Raw genomic sequence first — 22,512 nt, 5'->3', positions numbered from 1 at the left:
TTTGAGTTTATTTCTTGTTGAATTTGATAAATCCAGTCTGTGTTTTTATGTGATTAATTATATCAATGAATGTTCGGACAACAATGTCATCACTTCTATGAAAATGAGAGACGCGAGAATTGGCATTAATTTAATGCTTGTATAGGGAAACCATATCAAGAATGGTATCTGTCATTATTTTCCCACATTAGCGAAGTAAAAAGACCGGTTAAATCATGGGGAGTGAAATATACACTTTCTATTTTATAATCCACACTCCTTGTTTCCTTTTTTAGTAACTTTAATTTTGTTTTTAGTAACTTAAACTTTGTCTTTTTATAAGAACTTCAACCAAAACAAGAAAGAGGGAGTGTGAATTTCATTCTCCTAAACCATATGCTTCATTTGTGATTATATAGGTTGCCAAGTTCCAACATAAAGTCTTGTGAAACAAGAAGTCTAACTAAGATAAAAAAAGATAAAAGTGTTCAAGTAAATCCAAAATATGTGTCTGGCTCAAACTCGAGGTTACTTGCTCTAGTTGAAATAGAGTTTATATTAGAGATATTCTCGGAGAATCTTAGGAGATATCCAATCAATGTACGATTATGTTCCATGTACAACTCTAGCTCTATGTTTGTAATCCTCTATATAAGGAGGCCTCTATTATCAATGAAAGCACAACTCAATTCTCTCTCAATTCAGTTTTCCTTAAACACGTTATCAGTACGAGTCCTAAACCTGAAACAAATAGCCAAACCCTGATTCAAGAAGCAAAAACCCTAAATCCGAATACAAAACCTTGAAACCCTTTCGGCCCCCGCCACACATCTTGAAGCCCCTCCTTCCCAGGAGTCCAGAACCGGCGGCGCCACCTCAAGAATCGGCCGAAAACCTACTGAACCGGCCACCGGAAGCTCCAAACCACACGCAGCAAATATTCCACCGGTTCACCACCTTCAATACCTCCAATTGCTACCAAATTTTTCCACAAGTAGCGTCTCGATCCCAGAATCCGGGAACCGAAAAAACTTTCCCCGGAACCGGCCTAAAAGGTTCTGAACCAGCCACCTGAGCGTCAACAATCTTGAACCGGCAGAAGCAGAAAAGAAGAGAAAAAGAAAAGAAAAAGAAAAGAAGAAGAAAGAAGCAGCCCAGCCCAAAAGGAAGAAGTCAAAGCCCAGCCCACTGACATCAGCCTGCCAAGTCAGCAGTCGGACCCACCGCCACGTCATCAGTCGGACCGCATTGCCACGTCAGCAACCGGACCCCACTGCCACGTCAGCAACAGACATCAGCCTGCCACGTCAGCATCAGTGCCACGTCAGCATCAGTGCCACGTCAGCCTCCGGTTAACCCTTCGGTCAACCACTTTTCCGGCGACTTCCAGCCACTTTCCGGCGACTTTTTCCGACCAAATTTTTCGGGCGACCTATTTCGAGGTATTTTCTTCTAAAAGTTCCCGTTTTTTTAGAGTTTTTACATTTAATTTCTCTTATTTTTCGGGGACTTGCAACCTCCCTTCTTCTACCCCCCTTTCTTTATCATATGGGAGACCAAATTAAGCCGAACTGTGGGGGTTCGTGCTCAATCCAAGCTTGGAGCTTGTAGAGTCCTCCAAACTTAGAGTTTGTTGAGATAAAACGATCGACCGCAAACATCATTGTTTCGATCTAATCCAACCCCTCTCGGAAATTCCTAATTTCTTGGAAGCGACTACGCTCGGAAATTCCTAATTTCTTGGAAGCAACTACGCTCAGAAATTTTATTTGTTTTCGTGGTAGCCTTTTTCGCTCCGAAACTAACCCTAATTTCTTGTTCTCTTTCAGGATGAGTAACCTGAACAAATTAGACTTTGCTCCATTGGGAACAACCGGCTCTGAATATCACAGGTGTTCGTGATGTTCGCCAGCATCTCAAGGCCGATGGAATCCTGGATACGATTCTCGAGCCTAGCCAGGACGTGCTAACTGTTGAGCAAACTCAAGCTTTGGAAGCAAATAGAGCAGCCTTAGAGGCAAATAAGGCGAAAGCCATCATCCTAATGACTCGGCATATGGATGATTCGCTCCAATAAGAGTGTATGAATGAAGAAGACCCTAGAAGGCTGTGGGTCTCACTTGAAGAAAGATTTGGCAACGTCCGTGACTCCCTGCTTCCTGACCTAGAAGTGAGATGGCATAGCCTCCGCTTCTGTGATTTCAAGTCAGTTATTGACTACAACTCGGAAGCACTTCGCATTAAATCTTAAGGGAATTCTGTGGTAAAGAGACCACAGATGCGATGTTGATTGAGAAGACTCTCTCTACCTTCCCCGTCTCTACATTGATGGTTGCTAAGAACTATCGAATCGATATTACTGCAGGACGTATCACAAGGTTTCATGAGCTCATTGGAGCTATGAATGTCGCTAAAAAGCATGACAACATTCTTGTGAAGAACTATAATTCAAGATCCGTGGAAACAGAGTATATTCCAGAATCCAATTATAGTCGCGCCTCTAAGAGAGGGCGCTAAGAGCGAAACCCTAATCTTAGGGATACTTTTGGACGTTCTGGTCCATATAATCGCTCTACTTGGGAAGGTAACCGCCAAAATAGGCGAACACGGAACCGAAGAGGTAAACGTGGAAAGAGAGAGGGAGGCAATGCCTCTGGCCATGTTGGTGGCGCCACCAACACTAAGAGCCATCTAAATGACGCTTTCGAAGCGCCTCAATCAATGGAGTCTGAGCAAAGAGATGTATGTTCTCAATGTGGAGTATATGGTCATTGGGCACACATTTGTAGAGTTCGTGAAGAAATTGTCACCGCCTACAAAGCATATTGTGCAGCAAGAGAAGCTCACGATGTGGAACAAGAAGATCATGAAGATGATCTAGAGTGAAGGGTTGAAGACTACAAATCTGGCTGGGATCAATAGATCGCCAATTCTGTTTAAGTCTTTATTTTTTCAGGAGATGTAATAGGCAATTGCCATATATTTTTGTAGTAGATGCCAATGGTTTAGTCTTTCTTCAAAGCAGGCTCACCCAAACTAAGTGTGATGTCTAGGAAGGTTCTAAAATTAGTGGTACTTAAGCGAGCCTTGCTCCACCGACATCTCTCTACTCACCTGGTCACATTTATTTTGGAATTACCGAAAGAAGTTAGACGACTACCATTGTACATACATGTACATTTGCAAGCATAATTAGCTCTAATGGGCTACGCTCATTGTACCGCCAAATGTATTAATTCCAACCAAAGGAATGACATGCAGACACACCGCCAGGCGGGCTACAGCCCCAACGTCGGATCACCTCCAGATCGGCGGCGACACGCCGCCACGCGCCGCGCCAAGATGGCATCAGAAGCTTCCGTTACTGAGAACTGAAGCTTATCAGTCCCGCATCGAAAACAAAGAGACGATCAACCTCCTCCTCACCTATAAAAGGTTCTCTCCTCTCTCCTCATTAATTACGCATTCAATACTTACCTACTGTTACTTTGTCAACATAAATACATTGACTAACTTAGGCATCGGAGAGTCGAAGACCGCCCAGCGCGGTCTCCCTCTAACGCCCTTTGTATTTTACTTGACAGGTAACGGAGGCTTTGGAAATATCACAAGTATCGATCCGCTCACCGGATCAGCGATAACTAAGGTTCAGCTACCGCCGGACTTTTAGACTTTAACATTGGCGCCGTCTGTGGGAAATCTTGAACAAAAGGTCATCCCATCACAACTACCATGACTAGCGGTAGCGGGGGAAACGCTGAGGAGCAGGCAGACCAATCCGCCATCCCCAACCATCCAATCCAGCGGTAGGTGTTAACCGCGCACTATTCAACACCCCAGCCAACCCCGGCGGTGATGCAAATCCAAGCAGCAGCCGCCCACCAGGCCAGGACCTCGCCGCCATGTACGAGCTGGCACTAGCAGACCTTCACAAGGCAAACAGAGAGCGTGAAGAGGAGCGCAGAGAGAAGACTGAGGCCCAAAAACAGGTGGCTACGCTGATGTCACGTTTTGATGACCTGAAAAGGACGTTGGAAAGAGCCGCCAATCCAGCGCAGAGCGAGCATTCACATAGCACCAGGCGTAGTCAGCCCAACACTGGCACATTAGCACCAGGACCAGTCATACAGATGCAGGTTCCGCTGGACCCACCTGAGCTATTGGGGATGGGACCACCGCCCGTCCCCCAGCTAATGTTAGAGCAGGAGGCGGAGTCAATGCCGCGCACCAACCGCTCGGAAGCTAGGGCAAGAACTGAGGGCAATCCGCCTGCGCCAAGGCGTAGGCAGGCCCAGCGGAGTATATTAGGCAGTCCCCCCAGGTTTCGGCAGGAGGGGAGGGTCTTAGTGATGGGGCTCGGACCTTGGAGCCCACGGTGAATGTGGAGATTTTCGTGGAGGAGCTGTTGGAAGAGGTAGAGCGGCGTCAGAGCGACACTAGTGCTCGTGCTCGCCTGGTGCAGGATGCGGTTCTAGAACAGCTGGAAACCGTTTTTGGTGAGGAGGTGGGTGATCCTGTCTCGCGGGAAGTCATTACTGTGGATAGCGGGGAGGCGGAAATGACCAGCCAAGCCGTTGGCGAGACAGGTTTGACAGTCGAGGTATCAGAGGTGCAGCCGCACTCTAGAGAAGGTGTAATCGGGGTTGCTCAGGTTACCGAGGGGGGGGACTCAAGATGGCGAGGGGGATGGAGTCCGAGTGTCGGACACCTGTGCTCGGACGGATGGGGTCTTGTCGAGGAAGAGGACGGCCTCGCAGCTCCGTCTCGGGAGTCCCCTGGTTGGTGTCGCTGTCGACACTCGTGGCAGTAAGAGATCTCGGGTTGATAATGTGTCGCGCTCGAGATCTGCGAGTGGGGGCTCGCGGGGCTCACTCGATGAGGTTGTCGGGGGTCTCGCGCGTACCCTGGGCGAGATTGGAATTACCGATGGCACCATCCTTCATATGGTCACTGACCTGCAAAACTGTCATCGCGACCACAGTCGCGTGAGTGCTGAGGATCCGCGCCTTGGGTATCTGGAGGCTCAGGAGAGGTTGATGAGGGTACGTGTCATTATGGGTTTACTTATTTTTAATTACGTTCCTTGAAATATGTTGACAATAGTATAATGTAGGCTGTGAACTTGAATTACCACGCCTTGGGCGAGTTGGTGACTCACTTTGATCGGGAGATAGCTCGGCTGCAAGGGGAGTTGGAGGCCGAGAGGAATCTAGCGCGCGAGCTTCAGAATGTGGTGGACCAAGGGCGGGTGGAGCATGGAGATATGAGGCGAGTCATTGATGAAGGGATCACGAGGAAGATGGAGCTGGAGCGAGCGCTGGCCATAGAGGAGGCTCGTCGTCAAGAGGCTAAGGGTGCTATCGCTCCGCTGAGGGAATTGAACCTGGATTTAACTGGGAAGTTGCAGCGGGCGGAGGATGGCCTAAGATTGTATCGGAGCCTGCATCGGGCCAAGCAGGCGATCGCGAGGGGGGTGGTGCTGCTGGCGAGCATGGAACCGGTGGTCAGGTCAAGGTGCAGGGCGATAATGTTGAGGAGCGAGACGTGGCGGATGAGCGAGATCGGGTAGAGCAGACAAGTAGTGCCGAGGGTGAGACTTAACTTTTGTATCGTATCGTTTTGTGATAGCGATAGGTTTTCCCTCTTCTGTAAATGTTTTGGATTTTCTTGAGACGATTGACCGAGTGGTCTGACTTTTGGGACGTCCACTTGCTATTGGAACATGTGAAGTTTATGGGGAATTGATGTTGTTGGGCAATAGTCCCCAGTGCATTGAAAATATTTATTACCTTGTCGATTGGTTGCCTTGTCATTAAATGCAGGTCATTAAGACGACGCGTCGATTGGTCGTCTGGAGTCAGTTGGTTGCGGTGGTATTTTACTATAAATAGGCAAGAGTAAGGAGGTGTGTTGATCATATTTTCAACATGGCATTTTCTTTGTTTTTCATTGTGCTCTTGCTTCTGAAATCTTTTCTTCTCCTGATGCAAAATGCGTTCCCAGATTTCTGGGCTTTATAGCTTAATCTCACCTTGGGTTATGGGTTTTATAGCCTAATCTCACAAGGACTCGGCTTCATCACCCGCTTGGGGATTGAGCAATCTGTGCCCCTGCGAAACTGAAAAGCCGTCCGAGTGAGAAACCTAAGGACCAAGATCACTGGAGGGGTCGGCGGGCTACAACGATGGAGATCGGGTGGCGACACGGCTGAGAGTGGTGCGATGCAACTGCTCTCAATCTTTCGCACCGGGATCCGGCCAGCCTATCAATCCTTCAATTCAATGATCTTCTTCCGGAGCTCCTCAAATTCCAGAGAATCAGACTTGATCGGAGTGAGGATAATGGTGTGTGTATTGTATTTGTTTGAATATGTAATATGTTGCCGTGTATCTCACTTATGCGAAGTAGCAATTGATGTATCGCTTTTGGCCGCAAAGCCCTTTGTAATGAATTTTATTTCGAGTATGTATCGCCTTTCATTGTTCTATCACCTTGTATTTGTGAGCTCGGTATTGTGTATCGCCCAATGCGTTGAGTACGAGTGCTGGGGCGAGTGTAGGCGTCAAATATCGAGGCAGTGTAATATAGATACTGGAGGAGGGGGCAAATGGCGAACCGATAGTGGTGTCGGTACACAGTTCTGAATTGCTATCTGTAGCGCTATGGTTGGATCGGTAGTCATGACTGATCCAGTCTTGGTGTCTGGGCTCTGAAACTCGAGGGTACGCTGGACCTCGCGGGTTGTCGTCTCACGAGGCGGATCCTCGCTGCTGGTACCGGGGTTGTTGGTAGCCATCGATGTGTTGTCTTGCCAGCAAGGAGCGAGGGGAGTCCTTCTAGCGCCAAATATTTCAGTGGTCTCGAGGGCTGTCTAGTCCGACCGAACACGGGTTGAGTAGGTCTGTCGCTATCGTTATCGATCCCTATTATCTGCAAAACAGACGAAGGTCCGAGGGAAAACCGGGCATGCCGGCCTTCAACGCTCTGATGCCTAAGTCAGTATCGAGTAAGATAATAATAATGGAAAGTGATAGTAAACAGTTACCTCTTTAGGTTGTTAGAGATGTCCTTAATGTAGCACGTTTGTGGGAGCTTGTTGTATAGACGTTGGGATCCCGATATCGATATCGCCTCGAGGGGTATCAGAACCCCCACGTTGGGATCCCGATATCGCCTCGAGGGGTATCAGAACCCCCACGTTGGGAGCTGTTGTATAGACGATACGAGTCTTGTGCTTCCGATACTTGTGCCTAGGAGGTATGTGTATACCAACAGCTCCCTCCCTAGAGCTAGTAGTAGACTAACCCTTGTTACATCAAACCTTACAAGTATGCCTAACTATGTCATGTCTTCTTTTAAATGCCCTTGTAAACATACCAAAGCTATTGATAATGAAGTTAGAAATTTCTTTTTAGGCTTTAATTACAAGTGTCCCCAAATTGCTCGAAACAAGTTAGTATTCCTAAATCGGTTGGTGGATTAGGTATAAGACATGCTGCTTTCTTTAACAATGTTGCCCTTGCTAATTTACATGGAAGATAATTACTGAACCTAATGAATGGTGGGTTCAAATCATGAAAATCAAATATTTTAGGAATGTGTCCTTCTTCCAAGCCAAAAAGAAACAATCTTGTTCCTTGCTTGGAAAAGTATTGTAGACAGTAGAGAATATAGTTTTATAAGGGCTGACATGGATAATTGGTGATGGTAAGAACAACAAATTGTGGACCTTTAATTGGGTACGTGTACCCCTTTTCTTTAAGTAATTTACTTTATGATGCCCAAAAACTTGCTATAGACTAGAATGATAATGTTGAAGTTTTTATTATTAACAGATGTTGGGACATGTAAACTTCCTTGAATTTCTTGACCACAAAGTGGTTGATCAAATTTTGGGAATTCATGTTCCTACTTCTGTATAGGATGATGAATTTGTATGGAGACTTATAACAAATGGAGAGTTTTCTATTAAGTCTACTACCTATCCAGTTCAGTATGGGAATTTCATATAAGCAAAGTCATTTCTCCACTGACGAGCAAATTAGACTCTATTTAAATACACGAAAATTCCATCCCCCCCCCCCCCCCCCCCAATAAATAATCGTGTAGTGGCCCACTGTATTGACCAGGCCGGTTGTACAAACTACACCTAAACAAATTATATGGTTCACTACACGATGACTCACCTTGATCCACCGAGTTCACCTCCTAAACTCTGGATCAATGGTTCGACCTACGGCTCAAGCCGATCTAGCCACTCCCATGATGACAAGTATATTTACTCACATGCTGATCATCTAAACCGTTAAAGGAAATATTCCCACCTTCCTAATGACATGTCACAAACCTAAGATTCCACATTAAATAAAGGTTTGACTTGCAAGTTATAAAAAAGGCTCCCTCCCTAGAGCTAGTAGTAGACTAACCCTTGTTAAATCAAACCTTACAAGTATGCCTAACTATGTCATGTGTTTTTTAAAATGCCCTAGTAAACTTACCAAAGCTATTAATAATGAAGAGTTAGATATTTCTTTTTGGGATTTAATTACAAGTGTCCCCAAATTGCTCGGAACAAGCTTGTATTCCTAAATCGGTTGGTGGATTTGGTATAAGACATGTTGCTTTCTTTAACAATGTTGCCCTTGGTAATTTAGCATGGAAGATAATTACTGAGCCTAATGAATGGTGGGTTCAAATCATGAAAATCAAATATTTTAGGAATGTGTCTTTCTTCCAAGCCAAAAAGAAACAATCTTGTTCCTTGCTTGGAAAAGTATTGTTGACAGCAATGATTATAGTTTTACAAGCGCTGACAAGGATAATTGGTGATGGTAAGAACATCAAGTTCTGGACCTTTAACTAGGTGTACCTCTTTTCTTTAAGTAATTTACTTTATGATGCCCAAAAACTTGCTATAGACTAGAATGGTAATGTTGAAGATTTTTTTATTAACAGATGTTGGGACATGTAAAGTTCCTAGAGTTTCTTGACCACGAAGTGGTTGATCAAATTTTGGGAATTCATGTTCCTACTTCTGTGTAGGATGATGAATTTGTATGGAGACTTGTAACAAATGGAGAGTTTTCTATTAAGTTTATTACCTATCCGGTTAAGTATGGGCATTTCATATAAGCAAAGTCATTTCTCCACTGACGAGCAAATTAGACTCAATTTAATAGGCACGAAAAGTCCATCCCCTACCCTCCCCCCCCCCCCCCCCCCCCAATAAATAATTGTGTAGTGGCCCACTGTATTGACCAGGCCAGTTGTACAAACTATGCCTAAACAGATTATATGGTTCACTGCACAATGACCCACCTTGATCCACGTACCGAGTTCACCTCCTAAACTCTGGATCAAGAGTTCTCGTCCTACGGCTCATGTTGATCTAGCCACTACCATGATGACCAGTATATTTACATATATGTTGATCATCAAAACCGTTAAAGGAAATATTTCCACCTACCTAATGACATGTCACAAACCTAAGATTCCACATTAAATAAAGGTTTTGACTTGCAAGTTATAAAAAAGGCTCCCTCCCAAGAGCTAGTAGACTAACCCTTGTCAAATCAAACCTTACAGGTGTGCCTAACTATATCAGGTCTTATTTTAAATACCCTAGTAAACTTACCAAATCTATTGATAATGAAGTTAGAAATTTCTTTTTGGGCTCTAATTACAAGTGTCCCCAAATTGCTTGGAACAAGTTTGTATTCCTAAATCGGATGGTGGATTAGGTATAAGACTTGATGCTTTCTTTAACAATGTTGCCCGTGGTAATTTAGCACGGAAGATAATTACTGAACCTAATGAATGGTGGCATGGGTTCAAATCATGAAAATCAAATATTTTAGGAATGTGTCTTTCTTCCAAGCCAAAAAGAAACAATCTTCTTCCTTGCTTGGAAAAGTATTGTACGTAGACAGTAGAGAATATAGTTTTATAAGGGCTGACATGGATAATTGGTGATGGTAAGAACAACAAATTCTGGACCTTTAATTGGGTGTACCCCTTTTTTTTAAGTAATTTACTTTATGATGCTCAAAAACTTGCTATAGACTTGAATGGTAATGTTGAAGATTTTATTATTAACAGATGTTGGGTAAGTAAAATTCCTTGAATTTCTTATCTACAAGGTGGTTGAAAAAATTTCGGGAATTCCTTTTCCTACTTATGTGTAGGATGATGAATTTGTTTGGATACTTGTACCAAATGGAGAGTTTTCTATTAAGTCTACTACCTATCCGGTTCAGTATGGGCATTTCTTATAAGCAAAGTCATTTCTCCATTGACGAGCATATTAGACTCGATTTGATAGACATGAAGAATCCATCCCCCCCCCCTCCCCCCCCCAAAAAAAAAATAATCGTGTAGTGGCCCACTGTATTGACTTGCAAGTTATAAAAAAGGCTCCCTCCCTAGAGCTAGTAGACTAACCCTTGTTAAATCAAACATTAAAGGTATGCCTAACTATGCCATGTCTTATTTTAAATACCCTAGTAAACCACATCTATTGATAAGAAAGTTAGAAATTTCTTTTGGGGCTCTAATTACAATTGTCCCCAAATTGCTTGGAACAAGTTTGTATTTCTAAATTAGTTGCTTGATTAGGAATAAGACATGCTGCTTTCTTTAACAATGTTGCCGTAGCTAATTTAGCACGGAGGATAATTACATAACCTAATAAATGGTGGGTTCAAATCATGAAAATCAAATATTTGAGGAATGTGTCTCTCTTCCCAGCCAAAAAGAAATAATCTTGCTCCTTGCTAACAAAAGTATTGTAGACAGCAGAGACTATAGTTTTACAAGGGATGACAGGGATAATTTGTGATGGTAAGAACATCAAGCTCTGGACCTTTAACTGGGGGCCGGTGTACCATTTTTCTGTAAGTAATTTACTTTATGATGCTCAAAAACTAGTTATAGATCACTAGAATGGTAATGTTGAAGATTTTATTATTAACAGATGTTGGGATAAGTAAAATTCCTTGAATTTCTTGACCACAAAGTGGTTGATCAAATTTTGGGAATTCATGTTCCTACTTCTGTGTAGGATGATAAATTTGTTTGGAGACTTGTACCAGATGGAGAATTTTCTATTTAGTCTACTACCTATCCGTTTCAGTATGACCATTTCATCTAAGCAAAGTCATTTCTCTACTGAAGAGCAAATTAGACTCGATTGGATGGACACGAAGAGTTCATCCCTTCCCCCCCCCCTCCAAAAAAAGAAGTAATAATCGTGTTGTGGCCTACTGTATTGACCAGGCCGGTTGTACAAACTACGCCTAAAGAGATTATATGGTTCGCTGCATGAGGACTCACCTTGATCCACCAAGTTCACCTCCTAAACTCTGTGTTAAGGGTTCTCGACATACGGGTCATGCCGATTTAGCCATTAGCATGATGACAAGTAAATTTACTCACATGTGTGGATCATCTAGACTGTTAAAGGAAATAGTCCCACCTACCTAATGACATCTCATAATCCTCCGATTCCACATTAAGTAAGGGTTTTGACTTGCAAGTTATAAAAAAGACTCACTCCCTAGAGCTAGTAGACTAACCCTTGTTAGATCAAACCTTACAGGTATGCCTAACTATGTCATGTCTTATTTTAAATGCCCTAGTAAACTTACCAAAGCTATTGATAATGAAGTTATAAATTTCTTTTTGGGCTCTAATTACAAGTGTCCCCAAATTGCTTGGAACAAGTTTGTATTTGTAAATCGGATGGTGGATTAGGTATAAGACTTGCTGCTTTCTTTAACAATGTTGCCCTTGGTAATTTAGCACGGAAGATAATTACTGAACCTAATGAATGGTGGGTTCAAATCATGAAATCAAATATTTTAGGAATGTGTCTCTCTTCCAAGCCAAAAAGAAACCTTGTTCCTTGCTTGGAAAAGTATTGTAGACAGCAGAGAATATAGTTTTACAAGGGCTGCCACGGATAATTGGTGATGGTAAGAACATCAAGTTCTGGACCTTTATCTGGGTGTACCCCTTCTCTTTAAGTAATTTACTTTATGATGCTCAAAAACTTGCTACAGACTAGAATTATAATGTTGAAGATTTTATTATTAACAGCTGTTGGGATAAGCAAAATTCCTTGAATTTCTTGACCACAAAGTGGTTGATCAAATTTTGGGAATTCATGCTCCTACTTCTGTGTAGGATGATGAATTTGGTTGGAGACTTGTAATAGATGGAGAGTTTTCTATTAAGTCTACTACCTATCCGTTTCAGTATGACCATTTCATCTAAGCAAAGTCATTTCTCCACTGAAGAGCAAATTAGACTCAATTTGACAGACACGAAGAGTCCATCCCCCCCCCCCCCCCCCAAATAAATAATCTTGTAGTAGCTCACTGTATTGACCAGGTCGGTTGTACACCTCAATAGATGATATGGTTCGCTACACGGGACCCACTTGATCGACCGAGTTCACCTCCTAAACTCTATATCAAGGATTCTCGACCTACGGCTCATGCCGATCTAGCCATTATCTCGCATATATTGATCATCTAGACTGTTAAAGGAAATATTCCCACCAACCTAATAACATGTCACAATCCTAAGATTCCATATTAGGTAAGGGTTTTGACTTGCAAGTTATAAAAGAATAATTTTGGTCTGAACGTACTCATTCATCATACTGATAGTGTTTCAGTCATCTCTAGCTACCACAAACAAAAAGAATAATAGTGCTATCACCCTATAGGCATGCAGCTTCTTACATCGCCCTACTCTATATATAACCATCGGTAGTTGCTCCTGATTCCATTGAAACTCAAACTCAAACTCTCAAACCAACACAGGAAAACACTACCAATTACTTCTACTCCACACTACTCGACTCCACACCACAATCAATGGCGGATCCTAACTTCTCCTTCCTTCTCCTCCTCCCTCTCGCTCTCCTCCTCCTCCTCTACTTCATCGTCCGTCCCCGCCCCACCACCATCCCAATCAAGAACCGCCACGTCTTCATCACTGGCGGTTCCAGCGGCATCGGCCTCGCCCTAGCCCACCTCGCAGCCTCTGAGGGCGCCAAAGTCTCCATCCTTGCGCTACCTTTCGACAAGCTTGAGGAGGCCAAGAAGTACATCCAGCTCTCCACCGGCATCGACGTCGCCGTCTTCGCCGCCGATGTCCGTGACTACGACGCAATTTCAAAGGCTGTTGAGGCGGCGGGCCCGATTGATGTGTTGGTAGTCAACCAGGGAGTGTTTGTGGGCGGGGAGTTAGAGAAGCAAGGATTGGATGAGGTCAGGTTCATGGTGGACGTCAATTTGATGGGTAGTTTCAATGTGATCAAAGCTGCTTTGCCGGGAATGAAAAACAGGAAGGACCGTGGACCAGGATCGATTGCTCTGATGTCGTCTGTGGCCGGTCAGGCTGGGATTTACGGCTACACAGCTTATTCCGCTAGCAAATTTGGGCTCCGGGGTTTAGCTGAAGCTCTACAGCAAGAGGTCATTATAGATGACATTCACGTTTCGCTGATTTTCCCTTCAGCTACTGACACTCCTGGACACATTAAAGGTAAATAAACCATGAATATTGTTGTAATTATTGTCATTTTTAGCAATGTGGGATTTCATCCCGTCGAGCTTTGCATTTTGTGTCTGAATTGCAACACTTTGATTGTGGATCTAAGAATTCTTTTGGTTAGTACTGTAAATTTTAAAATGTGCACTCAATTGCAGAAACTAAGACGAGGCCACAACTTATCAACACTATAATGGAAACCTATGGTACAATGAAAGCTGAGGCAGTTGCGAAGAAAGCTTTGGATGGAATCAAGTCTGCTTCCTTTATTGTGCCTTGCAACTTTGTAGGGCTTTTGTTGTCCATTGCCACTGCTGGGTTGTCACCCCAGAGATCATTCATCATGGCATTTGTAGAGGTGGCTGTTGCTGGTATAATACGGATAATTGCTTTGGGATTTCAATGGAATTGGTATACATATATACACAAGTGGCATGGACAAAACAAAGTAAGTAGTCTACTCATTCATGTCACTGCTTGAATAATCTAGTTTTAGCATTGAATTTGATGTTACTCAATAGACCATTATGTTATGTAAACACAGTTCCCTATTATTTCTAATAACGTGACAGTTATGTGCCTAGTTTTGATTCCTGATAGCTTTTCTATCTCTTGTGTTTACACTTTAGATGTTCTATGCACTTAAAACTTTGAATTAAAACATATAGTTAAAGAACTTTGAATATGAAGAGGAGCTTAATATGTTAGACAGACTTATCATCATTTCCTTGCTATTTGGCTTCAGTTTATGTGCTACAAGCTTACAAAGTATATTGATGATCAATAGATGCTCGTGTTATGTAATAGGTATTGACATAAAAATTAAAATACAATCCATCATAGAATGCCCCTGCTAGTTGGTAGGAGACTCGGCTTTGTGTAGCTGGCTTCCAATAATTGGGGAAGAGGAAGGCTCTAGTGCTGCACCTAGCCATCTACTAATTGGTTGGAGATATAAGTGAAATTCTCTTGAATCCAACCAGTCAGATTAAAGAGTTGTAATCTACTCTAGTCATTTGTTTCTGTTGTGTGTAGCTCATTATTTATTTGGTTTATTAACACTTAAGTAGCTTCCTATTTCCTTATTCGTTTTTCCACAATATCACATGTTCTTTGTTTGTCCAACCAGAATGGTATCTCAAGAACCCTCTTTTCCTTTTAAAGCAACACTCCAAGAATCTGGTTGTTTCCTTTGCTTGTGATGATTTCCTTGCATTAATTGGTTATTTGTGAAACTAACACAAATTCTTGTTTCCATATGATTTCTTATTTCAGGGACCTAAAGTTCTTGCTGCATGATTTGGGTATTGTTAGTTTCTGAAGTTAGCAGAAAGTGGATTTTCGCTATTGAAATATAGAGCTTAACACAGTTGCTCAGAGGAGGATCTCAATTTTTGCTTTGAATTCCATTTTGCTTATATTATCGTGTTTATTGACCCAGAACAAATGTAACTCCTATATGGGTGTTGTCAATCGAATAGTGTACAATAATTTGAAATGACTTGCCCTATTTCAATAGCAAACATCCAATAATCTATTTTAATGAAATAATTTTCTACATAAGAAGTTCAGAATGGATAAATTCTTAGACTTGATTGTAAAAATCTAATTTATCTGTTCACTTAACTGCAATTTGTACAAACATGTTATCCATTTGCAAACAAAAAATGAGAGAGAGCTCTCCCTTCTCTTCCTTTTGGGCAGCAGCAAACCCTAGCTTTAGGGTTTCTGTAACATCCCGTATCTTAATTCTCCGGTTTACTAGTCATTTGGACAGTAAACGACAATTTGATTTACTTTTACTCTTTTTCGGTAACTTTAGTGGCCCTAAAAGTTGACTTTTTATTCGGGTCAAAATTTGAGAAAATGTTCTTCATGAAAGTTGTAGAGTACGTTAAACCGAGCGCGTGCATATGTGGTACGTAAAAATCGGAGTTCGTATGTGAAAGTTATAAGCGAAATACTAAAGTTACTGTTCATATAGTAAGTTTCTATAAATAGCCGAGTTACTGTGGTAAGTTTCCATTTTCGGAAACTTACCGAGCCCTCTCCCTTCTCTCTCCCCGACCCTCTCTTCCTCTCCGACCTCTTCACCTTCTTCCGGCCATAACTCCTCCATCCGGCGATGGATTTTGACGTATAAGATGTCGTTGGAAAGCTCTCTTCCTATTCTTCATTTCTGGATTCGTTTCGTAGCTTAATATGAACTGTGGAAGGTGCAGCAACGAGAAGAAGAGGACGGTCACTGTAGCAGTTTTGAGTCAACGCCGATATTTTCCGATTCCGGCAGTCTCCGGCCACCAAACTGGCATCGAAGGTTCGGTTTTTGACATAGATCATTTTCCCTAAGGTCTTTCATTTCAATTTGCAGTGAGGTCGAATTAACAATTTCAATTTCTAGGGTTCTTGGGTTTTCAGGGCTTGTGTTCAACGGCCAAATTGGAGCTATTCCAGGTAAAATTGGAACTTGTTGTAGCTGAGAAAGAGGTTGGGTTTGTTGAGTAGATGGTGCTGCCAAATTTTGGTGGCCATCGGAGGTGGTTGCCGGTGGCGCGTGGGGCCCACGCGCTGCCACTGTTGGTGGCGCGTGGAGGCGTGTAGGGCAGTGTTTTAATTTCAGTTTTTAGCCCATTAAATTGTAGAATTGTTGTAGAGCTTGTATGTGAAGTTTGGTGAATTTTGGAGGGGTTTGGAATTATTTGTGAATTTCCGAAGTTTGAAGTTTTGTGATTGAATTGTGGGAAATCCGGCCGTCGGATTTCCCTCGTTTTCGTTGTGGAATATATAAATTGAGGAATTGGTGTTGTGGAAGAGATTTGGGTTGAATTTGAGAAGTAATGGAGATAGGGATTTTCGGGTTTCGTTTAGGTTCGTAATTATTTTATCGGATTGTCGTTTACGGAAATATAATTGTGTACAGGGCAATGCCGCGAGCTACGGTTAAATGAAGGAACTCGTTTGCGTGGTCGCCCAATAGTACTGTGAGTGGACCTTTATTTTCAAAGAATGATGCATGCATTTATTTATTTGTTTCCGAGATGATAATTTATTTATCGTATTACTTTCCCGTGCATATGATTATTTTCGGAAATGGTTTTGGATAATTTATTATTTGAAGATTTTATGGCGTGCGGGGTCACGTCATTGGATTATGCTTATTTTATCTTTCTTATTTATTTATCGACTTTCGGATTTTGGCATTGGGAATGCCTTGATGATGATTTTGGAATTGGTTTTGTTTCGAATTATGGAGATTATGATTTATTATTATTTCTCGCATTTTTGCTATTGATTTGAGATACTCTTGGCATGTGGGACACGTCGTTGGAAATTCATTTGCGAGAGTTGGGGAAGCCTTATGTATTTATGATTTTACTGTGGTTTTCGGATTTTCTTTTGCCATACTTTGGGTGACTATTATCATTGCTAGCTTTGATCTTCCGCCTTTGTGGCGAGGTGATGGGATCACCGAAGCCCTCCGCCTTTGTCGCGCTGGTTACTGTCTCTGTGACATTGCATGCATCGGGAGTTTTTAGAGAAATAAATGGGGAAAGTATTAAATTTCCTTTTGTTAAAATTTGTTTATTTTTGTCCACTCACGCTAACGTGTTTTTCAATACTTTTCCCCTGGGCCCTTCGGTTTCAAATGCCCAGTTTGCAGGCGAAATTAGTTGAGGTCGGGCGTACATGGAGTCGAGGCATAGCCAACAGCATTGCTTCCGCGTACTCTTTCTATTTCTGTTTTCTTTGTTACCTAGTGGATTAGTATTGCTCTGATAACCTATGGGATTAATATTATTTTTGGGTTGAGACTGATATTTGTGAAATTGGAGTTGTGATTTGGGGAGCAGATGGCTCCAGAAGATCCAAAAGATTAAGGATGGATGATTTAGAAGTGTAAATGTTTTCCTACAGGTTTTGGGTAGCCTACTTTTAGGGGAAGTTCTGCCAAATTTTTGGTAGAATCTCTTCTAAAGTGGGCCCCGCAGGGCCACTTCGGATTTCAGGGTGGAATCTGGGGCGGGTCCTGTCAGTTTCACCCTTCGAGCTCTTTGGCTCCTGCAGAGGCCTCCCTTCCTTGTGGTGCTTATTAGTTCATCTCCCCAAGATCGTGGCTATCGTCTATTCAAGTCGCTGGTTCTTGCACTAGCTCTCATCAACATGTCGATCGGAAACTAGTAGTGCTGCAAGTGGTTAAATTGACTAGGGTTATAGTCTTTTAGTGAAATGGCAAGACCTTATTTGTTTATGATCTAACTACTATTTTGGGAATTGTGGATCGGGATACTAGTGGTAGTGAATCAAGGCTTTGCAGGGATGGTTGTAGTCTGAACCTGCGGTGGTTGGGTTTAGAGTGGTGCATTATGGCTTTGCAGGAATGTAGTAGTTTTAGCCTGTAGTGGTTGGGTGGTGGAGAATCAAGGCCTGGTTCGGTGGGTCTCTTCTCATCCCATATCGACAACGAGGATTTCAATTTCACTACTAGAAATTTCCCCATTACACACCAATAGGAATTAGTCCCTTTTGTCCCAATACACACTGATAAAAGTGGCTAATTGCATTAACCACTATGCAGCCACTAATGAAGAATCAGTGCCCTCTATTGTAGGTGCTATTGGGGCAATCCACACTGATAAAACATCAGTGGCATACCAAAACCCAATGCAGCAATACACCTTTTTATTTCCCACTGTTACAGAATCAGTGTGTTTTTTCAATGCCACCAACATCAGTGGCTTAATTTGGAGAATAAAAAAAAAAAAAAAACATTTCAAACACCTACAACAACGTATTTATACAATGAACTGTACACATTGTATACAATTTTAAATAAAATACATCAGAAAACATAAATCTCTTCATGTTCCTCTCCATGGCTGCATCTGTTATCTCTAGCAACTTTTCTATGCTCTGTCAAACAAACATTGAAGGCTCAGATTTGAAAAGCAACCCTGTCAAATAAACATTGACCCAATTAATTCTTGTGTAACCGAACATATTTATATATCCAGTATAATCTCCACAAAAAGCCAATGTGACAAACAAAAGCACCCAAAACCAATGATCTAATCTAATTGGTATCCCAATCTATGTTCTGTGGAGTAGGGAGCTACCAAGACAACCATTTTTCAGTGTATAAGCAAAAAGAACTACAGCAACCATGAATAGATAGAATCATCATTAACCTAACAAGTTCCTAGCAAAATGATGTGCATGCAATTGAAAGCTTAGGCTGATAAAGGACAGTAAATTCTCAATGCATGAATATTCTTGACTCACACAGACTAGTTTAGGCCGGGCCAGCTCCGGTAGCATTGTTAGGATTAAAATATATACAATCATGATTGAGGGATGACAAAGATATATAAAGTAAAAAAGGCATGTCTTATAGTGCAATATGTTGGCGTTGACGCATTAACCACTACATAAGATGGCAGAAGGTGCACAAATAACAGATATAAAGTTTTACAATGCAATCAATATCTTAATCCATATCAGAAATATATACCTTCAACAAATTGTGATCAGAAAAATTGTTGGTAAAGATAGACATCACAATTTTATCTACAACCAAAATAAATATAGTTACCAAAGAAAGACACAACAACATACCATCGGAATCTACTGTATGGATGGCATTGATTAAGAGTTGGAAGCAGGTTAACAGCATCTTGTATATATTTTCCCCCCTTCAACTGGTTTCCCTACAAAACCAAGTAACTTCTTTAGTTCCAATTTTCCAAAGGGCTAAATACTAGTTAGTACCCTGTAGTTTAGGTCCAAAATCAATTCAGTCCCTGAACTTCTAATTTCATCAAAAAACACCCCTGCACTTTCAATTTTGATCTAATAGGTCCAATTCGTTAATATTATTTCAAATAGTTGGATTATTTGTTGAAAAACTATTTATTTTTAATAGTAGGACTCACTCCTAAATTGACAATGCAGACCACCTCGACACCACATCATAAAACATAGGCCATATATGATCCACATTAACAAGTTAAATAACTCAATTGTCGGAAAACTAACAAATTGGACCTATTAGATCAAAATTGAAAGTGCAGGGGTGTTTTTGATGAAATTAGAAGTTCAGATACTGAATTGATTTTGAACCTAAACCACAGGGTAGTAATTTGTATTTAACCCTTTTCCAAATAACAAAACCAGATAACGATAATTAAAATTCAAAAGTGATCCTCAAACCAGATTAAAGATAAATACACTTACATCCTACACTACAAGAAGAACTTCATTATTTTCAACTTTAAAAACAAAATCACAACTTACAGGGATATCAATTGCAGCATGTAGTCGAGAGGCAAGAAGCTCAAGCAACTCTTGATAGGAAACTTGATCCTTATCTAGACTCAACCCCAAGTTGTTCTTGAGAGAAAGAACATTACCTATAAAAATAAGAACTTGAACAATGTTAGATTAAATAAGAACATTAGTTATATTAGCCTGGCTTTGGAAACAGTAATGATGTCATGAAGCTACTACCAGGCTTCACCAGATAAAGAATACGGTACATATATGATAAATGCAAAACAAAAAAGAAGTACCAGCTTGGTTATTTTGTCCCTCTTAATCTGGTTATTCTGTCCCTCTTAATCTGGCACAGATAATTGAGAAAAAATAAAAATCAATTATTTGAATCATTCAATTAGACAAAATACACACGGGTAAAGCTATGGTATGTTAACATTTCTCATACATCAACTATTTTTACCACTTTAAGGACTCATGTTACCACTTTGAGGACTAATATTACTATTTTGAGGACTCATATGGTAAACTAAGAAAATTTACCACTTTAAGGACTCATGTTACCACTTTGAGGACTAATATTACTATTTTGAGGACTCATGTGGTAACTAAGAAAATTTACCACTTTAAGGACTCATGTTACCACTTTGAGGACTAATATTACTATTTTGAGGACTCATTTTACCACTTTTAAGGCAATTGTATGCATGTCATACGTTAACACATTGTAGAACTTTCCAATACACATATATTGGTACTCTATTTTAGTAATTTCTCATGTCCTTCACAATGATAGGACCAACCAGTCAACCAACCTAGTCATTACACATTATTTCTACAAGACTTAGAACACTCACTTGATGAAAAACTTCCTCAGTGAACGGGAACCAGTACCGCATTCCCACATAGACATTCACCGGCATGTCCTTTGATTCCAAAGCCATTTTAAGTGCATTTGCCTATATATCACGTAGTAAACAAACTTTTTAGCACAAAAATTCATGAACAGAATAGAACTTGAATACCAGCAAACACTATACAAATAGATTCATTCTTGCAGAGCAATTCAGACTATGCAAACAAAAGTTAAACAAAGAATTTCAACAAAAATTAAGCCGCATTATATCTACCTGCTCATCTGTCATCTTACGCAAGGGTGAACCACCTCCTATAGAAGCATACCCTTCCTTGTTTAACATCAACCCCTGCAAACTATAATTAATTAATTTAACTACATCAATAAGGTCCTCACACAAAAGCACTATTATAAAAACTAAAGACAAATAAACAAACAATAGGTTCTAATAACTTTTACCTTTCCAACAATTGCATTCGAAATAGATAACAAATGTAAACTTCAATATAACAGAAAAAGAGACATGAAGTTCCATATCAAAACATAATAATAATAATCCATAACAAAGCTCCCTAAAGCTCCGAATCAAAAACCGAAATGACGAAACAGCAGAAACATAAATTGGATTGGAGGCTCAACGGTAAGACTTCTGGAACCTAGCTCTGGCACCACGACCACCAAACTTCTTGGGCTCGCAGCGCCTTAGATAGGCGACGAGAAGAGTACGGTCATACCTGACGAGAATGTCCTTGATTTCGTTCCTGCTCTGCTCATCCACAAACTTCTGGTAATAAGCGACCAAGGCCTTAGCGATGCTCTGACGGATGGCGTAGATATGAGAAGTGTGACCTCCTCCCTTGACGCGGATCCTCTGTCGACGCCGGCGAAACGGTGTTGTCCGAGCAGAAGGATGGGCTCGTAGGCCTTGAAGCGGAGGATCTCCGGCTCCACGAGCTCGATTGGGCAGCCGTTGATCTTGATCAAGCCGCGGCCTTCCTTGCAGTAGGTGACGGCCACCGCAGTCTTCTTGCGCCCGAAGCACTGGACCGATTTGATCGGGGGAGCCGCCATGGTTGTTGCTCTCTGTCTGTCTCTCTTACGGTTTTGGGAGCGGCGAGTGTGTGTGTGCGATTTTTGTCTCTCTCTCTCTCTCTCTCTCTCTCTCTCTCTCGAATTAGTCTATCTCTCTCTCGAGCTTACTCTCTCCCTCTCTCTTTGATCTGATCAACAACTATATTCAAATTGGTCCATTTAACAATGGACGGCCCAGATCAAGCGGTGAGTGGATCCATGGCTCACATCGATCCACCAAATTTCCATTCCTGGCTTTAATTTCTCATTCCCACTGATAAGTCACTGAAGCAATTAAACAGTGTGAAACTGTTTCAAATGCCACTGATAAATTTTGGTGCCTACTAGTTAGTCCCTATTGGGGAAATTTCTAGTAGTGTTTGTTCCCATGGGTCCTTCACATAATTACAACGACTTCCGGTCTGTTGTTGTGGTACTCTTTGTTGGAGACATCATTGAGTAGAAAAATATGTGCAAATTTGTGTATGATGTTCTTACTCCCAAGTATAGCAGGTCAAGTTTTAGTAAAGGGAAAGTGAGAGTATCATAACTAAGGGAATGAGTAACTCTACCCTAACTAGATTACCGCGAAAATAAAACTTAGAAAACACATGCAAGTTTACCTTTTTACAAATTAATAGTCTCGGCCTTTTGGAAGCCAAAACTACTAAGAATAATATTCACAATGGTAAAGCGGTGAATTGGATTGATTGATTTTAGAATTTACGCAAAAGAATTAAAGTACACAAAAATAAAGTAAGCAAATAAAACTAGAG

General features: G+C 41.5%; 2 protein-coding genes, 2 long non-coding RNA genes and 1 pseudogene across 5 annotated transcripts; 2 read left to right on the top strand and 3 right to left on the bottom strand.

Moving 5' to 3' along the window:
• Positions 1-12,702: 12,702 nt before the first annotated feature.
• LOC133739971 (3-dehydrosphinganine reductase TSC10A-like) lies at positions 12,703-15,121 on the top strand. The gene is made up of 3 exons (XM_062167794.1): positions 12,703-13,533; positions 13,698-13,987; positions 14,815-15,121. Exons 1-3 carry the CDS (start codon positions 12,861-12,863, stop codon positions 14,836-14,838), a joined length of 987 nt encoding a protein of 328 aa, XP_062023778.1. The 5' UTR covers positions 12,703-12,860; the 3' UTR covers positions 14,839-15,121.
• Positions 15,122-15,497: 376 nt separating this feature from the next.
• Positions 15,498-17,761, top strand: LOC133736217 (uncharacterized). The gene is made up of 4 exons (XR_009859460.1): positions 15,498-15,856; positions 15,941-15,993; positions 16,460-16,520; positions 17,194-17,761. It is a non-coding gene; the product is annotated as an uncharacterized LOC133736217 (long non-coding RNA).
• Positions 17,762-18,122: 361 nt separating this feature from the next.
• On the bottom strand, positions 18,123-19,241 carry LOC133735891 (uncharacterized). Its single transcript, XR_009859327.1, has 2 exons — positions 19,153-19,241; positions 18,123-18,491 (listed from the first exon to the last, which is right to left on the bottom strand). It is a non-coding gene; the product is annotated as an uncharacterized LOC133735891 (long non-coding RNA).
• Positions 19,242-20,106: 865 nt separating this feature from the next.
• On the bottom strand, positions 20,107-21,202 carry LOC133739956 (ferrochelatase-1, chloroplastic-like). Of its 2 annotated transcripts, none has more exons than XR_009860924.1 (4): positions 21,125-21,202; positions 20,940-21,014; positions 20,667-20,768; positions 20,107-20,155 (listed from the first exon to the last, which is right to left on the bottom strand). XR_009860924.1 is itself a non-coding variant. In XM_062167780.1 (4 exons), the coding sequence occupies exons 1-4, from the start codon at positions 21,139-21,141 to the stop codon at positions 20,114-20,116; spliced, it is 243 nt and encodes an 80-aa protein (XP_062023764.1). In that variant the 5' UTR covers positions 21,142-21,196; the 3' UTR covers positions 20,107-20,113. The 2 variants fall into 2 exon arrangements, 1 of the variants encoding a protein (XP_062023764.1); XM_062167780.1 differs by having other exon boundaries at positions 20,940-21,021; positions 21,125-21,196.
• Positions 21,201-21,795, bottom strand: LOC133739955 (small ribosomal subunit protein uS9-like; annotated as a pseudogene).
• Between the last annotated feature and the right edge of the window lie 717 nt (positions 21,796-22,512).

This window comes from Rosa rugosa, chromosome 3 (genome assembly GCF_958449725.1).
Source record: "Rosa rugosa chromosome 3, drRosRugo1.1, whole genome shotgun sequence".
In the NCBI taxonomy this organism is placed as follows: Eukaryota; Viridiplantae; Streptophyta; class Magnoliopsida; order Rosales; family Rosaceae; genus Rosa; species Rosa rugosa.
Note: the sequence above shows the minus strand (reverse complement) of the source record. Positions and strands in the feature narration are given on the sequence as shown.

Coding starts and splice junctions, on each gene's coding strand:
- LOC133739956 (XM_062167780.1), bottom strand. Junction 20,769..20,939: donor GTAAGATGACAGATGAGCAG/GTAGATATAATG, acceptor CGTGATATATAG/GCAAATGCACTTAAAATGGC. Junction 20,156..20,666: donor CTGAGGAAGTTTTTCATCAA/GTGAGTGTTCTA, acceptor TATCTGTGCCAG/ATTAAGAGGGACAGAATAAC.
- LOC133739971 (XM_062167794.1), top strand. CDS start 12,861: ATGGCGGATCCTAACTTCTCCTTCCTTCTCCTCCTCCCTCTCGCTCTC. Junction 13,534..13,697: donor CACTCCTGGACACATTAAAG/GTAAATAAACCA, acceptor ACTCAATTGCAG/AAACTAAGACGAGGCCACAA. Junction 13,988..14,814: donor AGTGGCATGGACAAAACAAA/GTAAGTAGTCTA, acceptor TTCTTATTTCAG/GGACCTAAAGTTCTTGCTGC.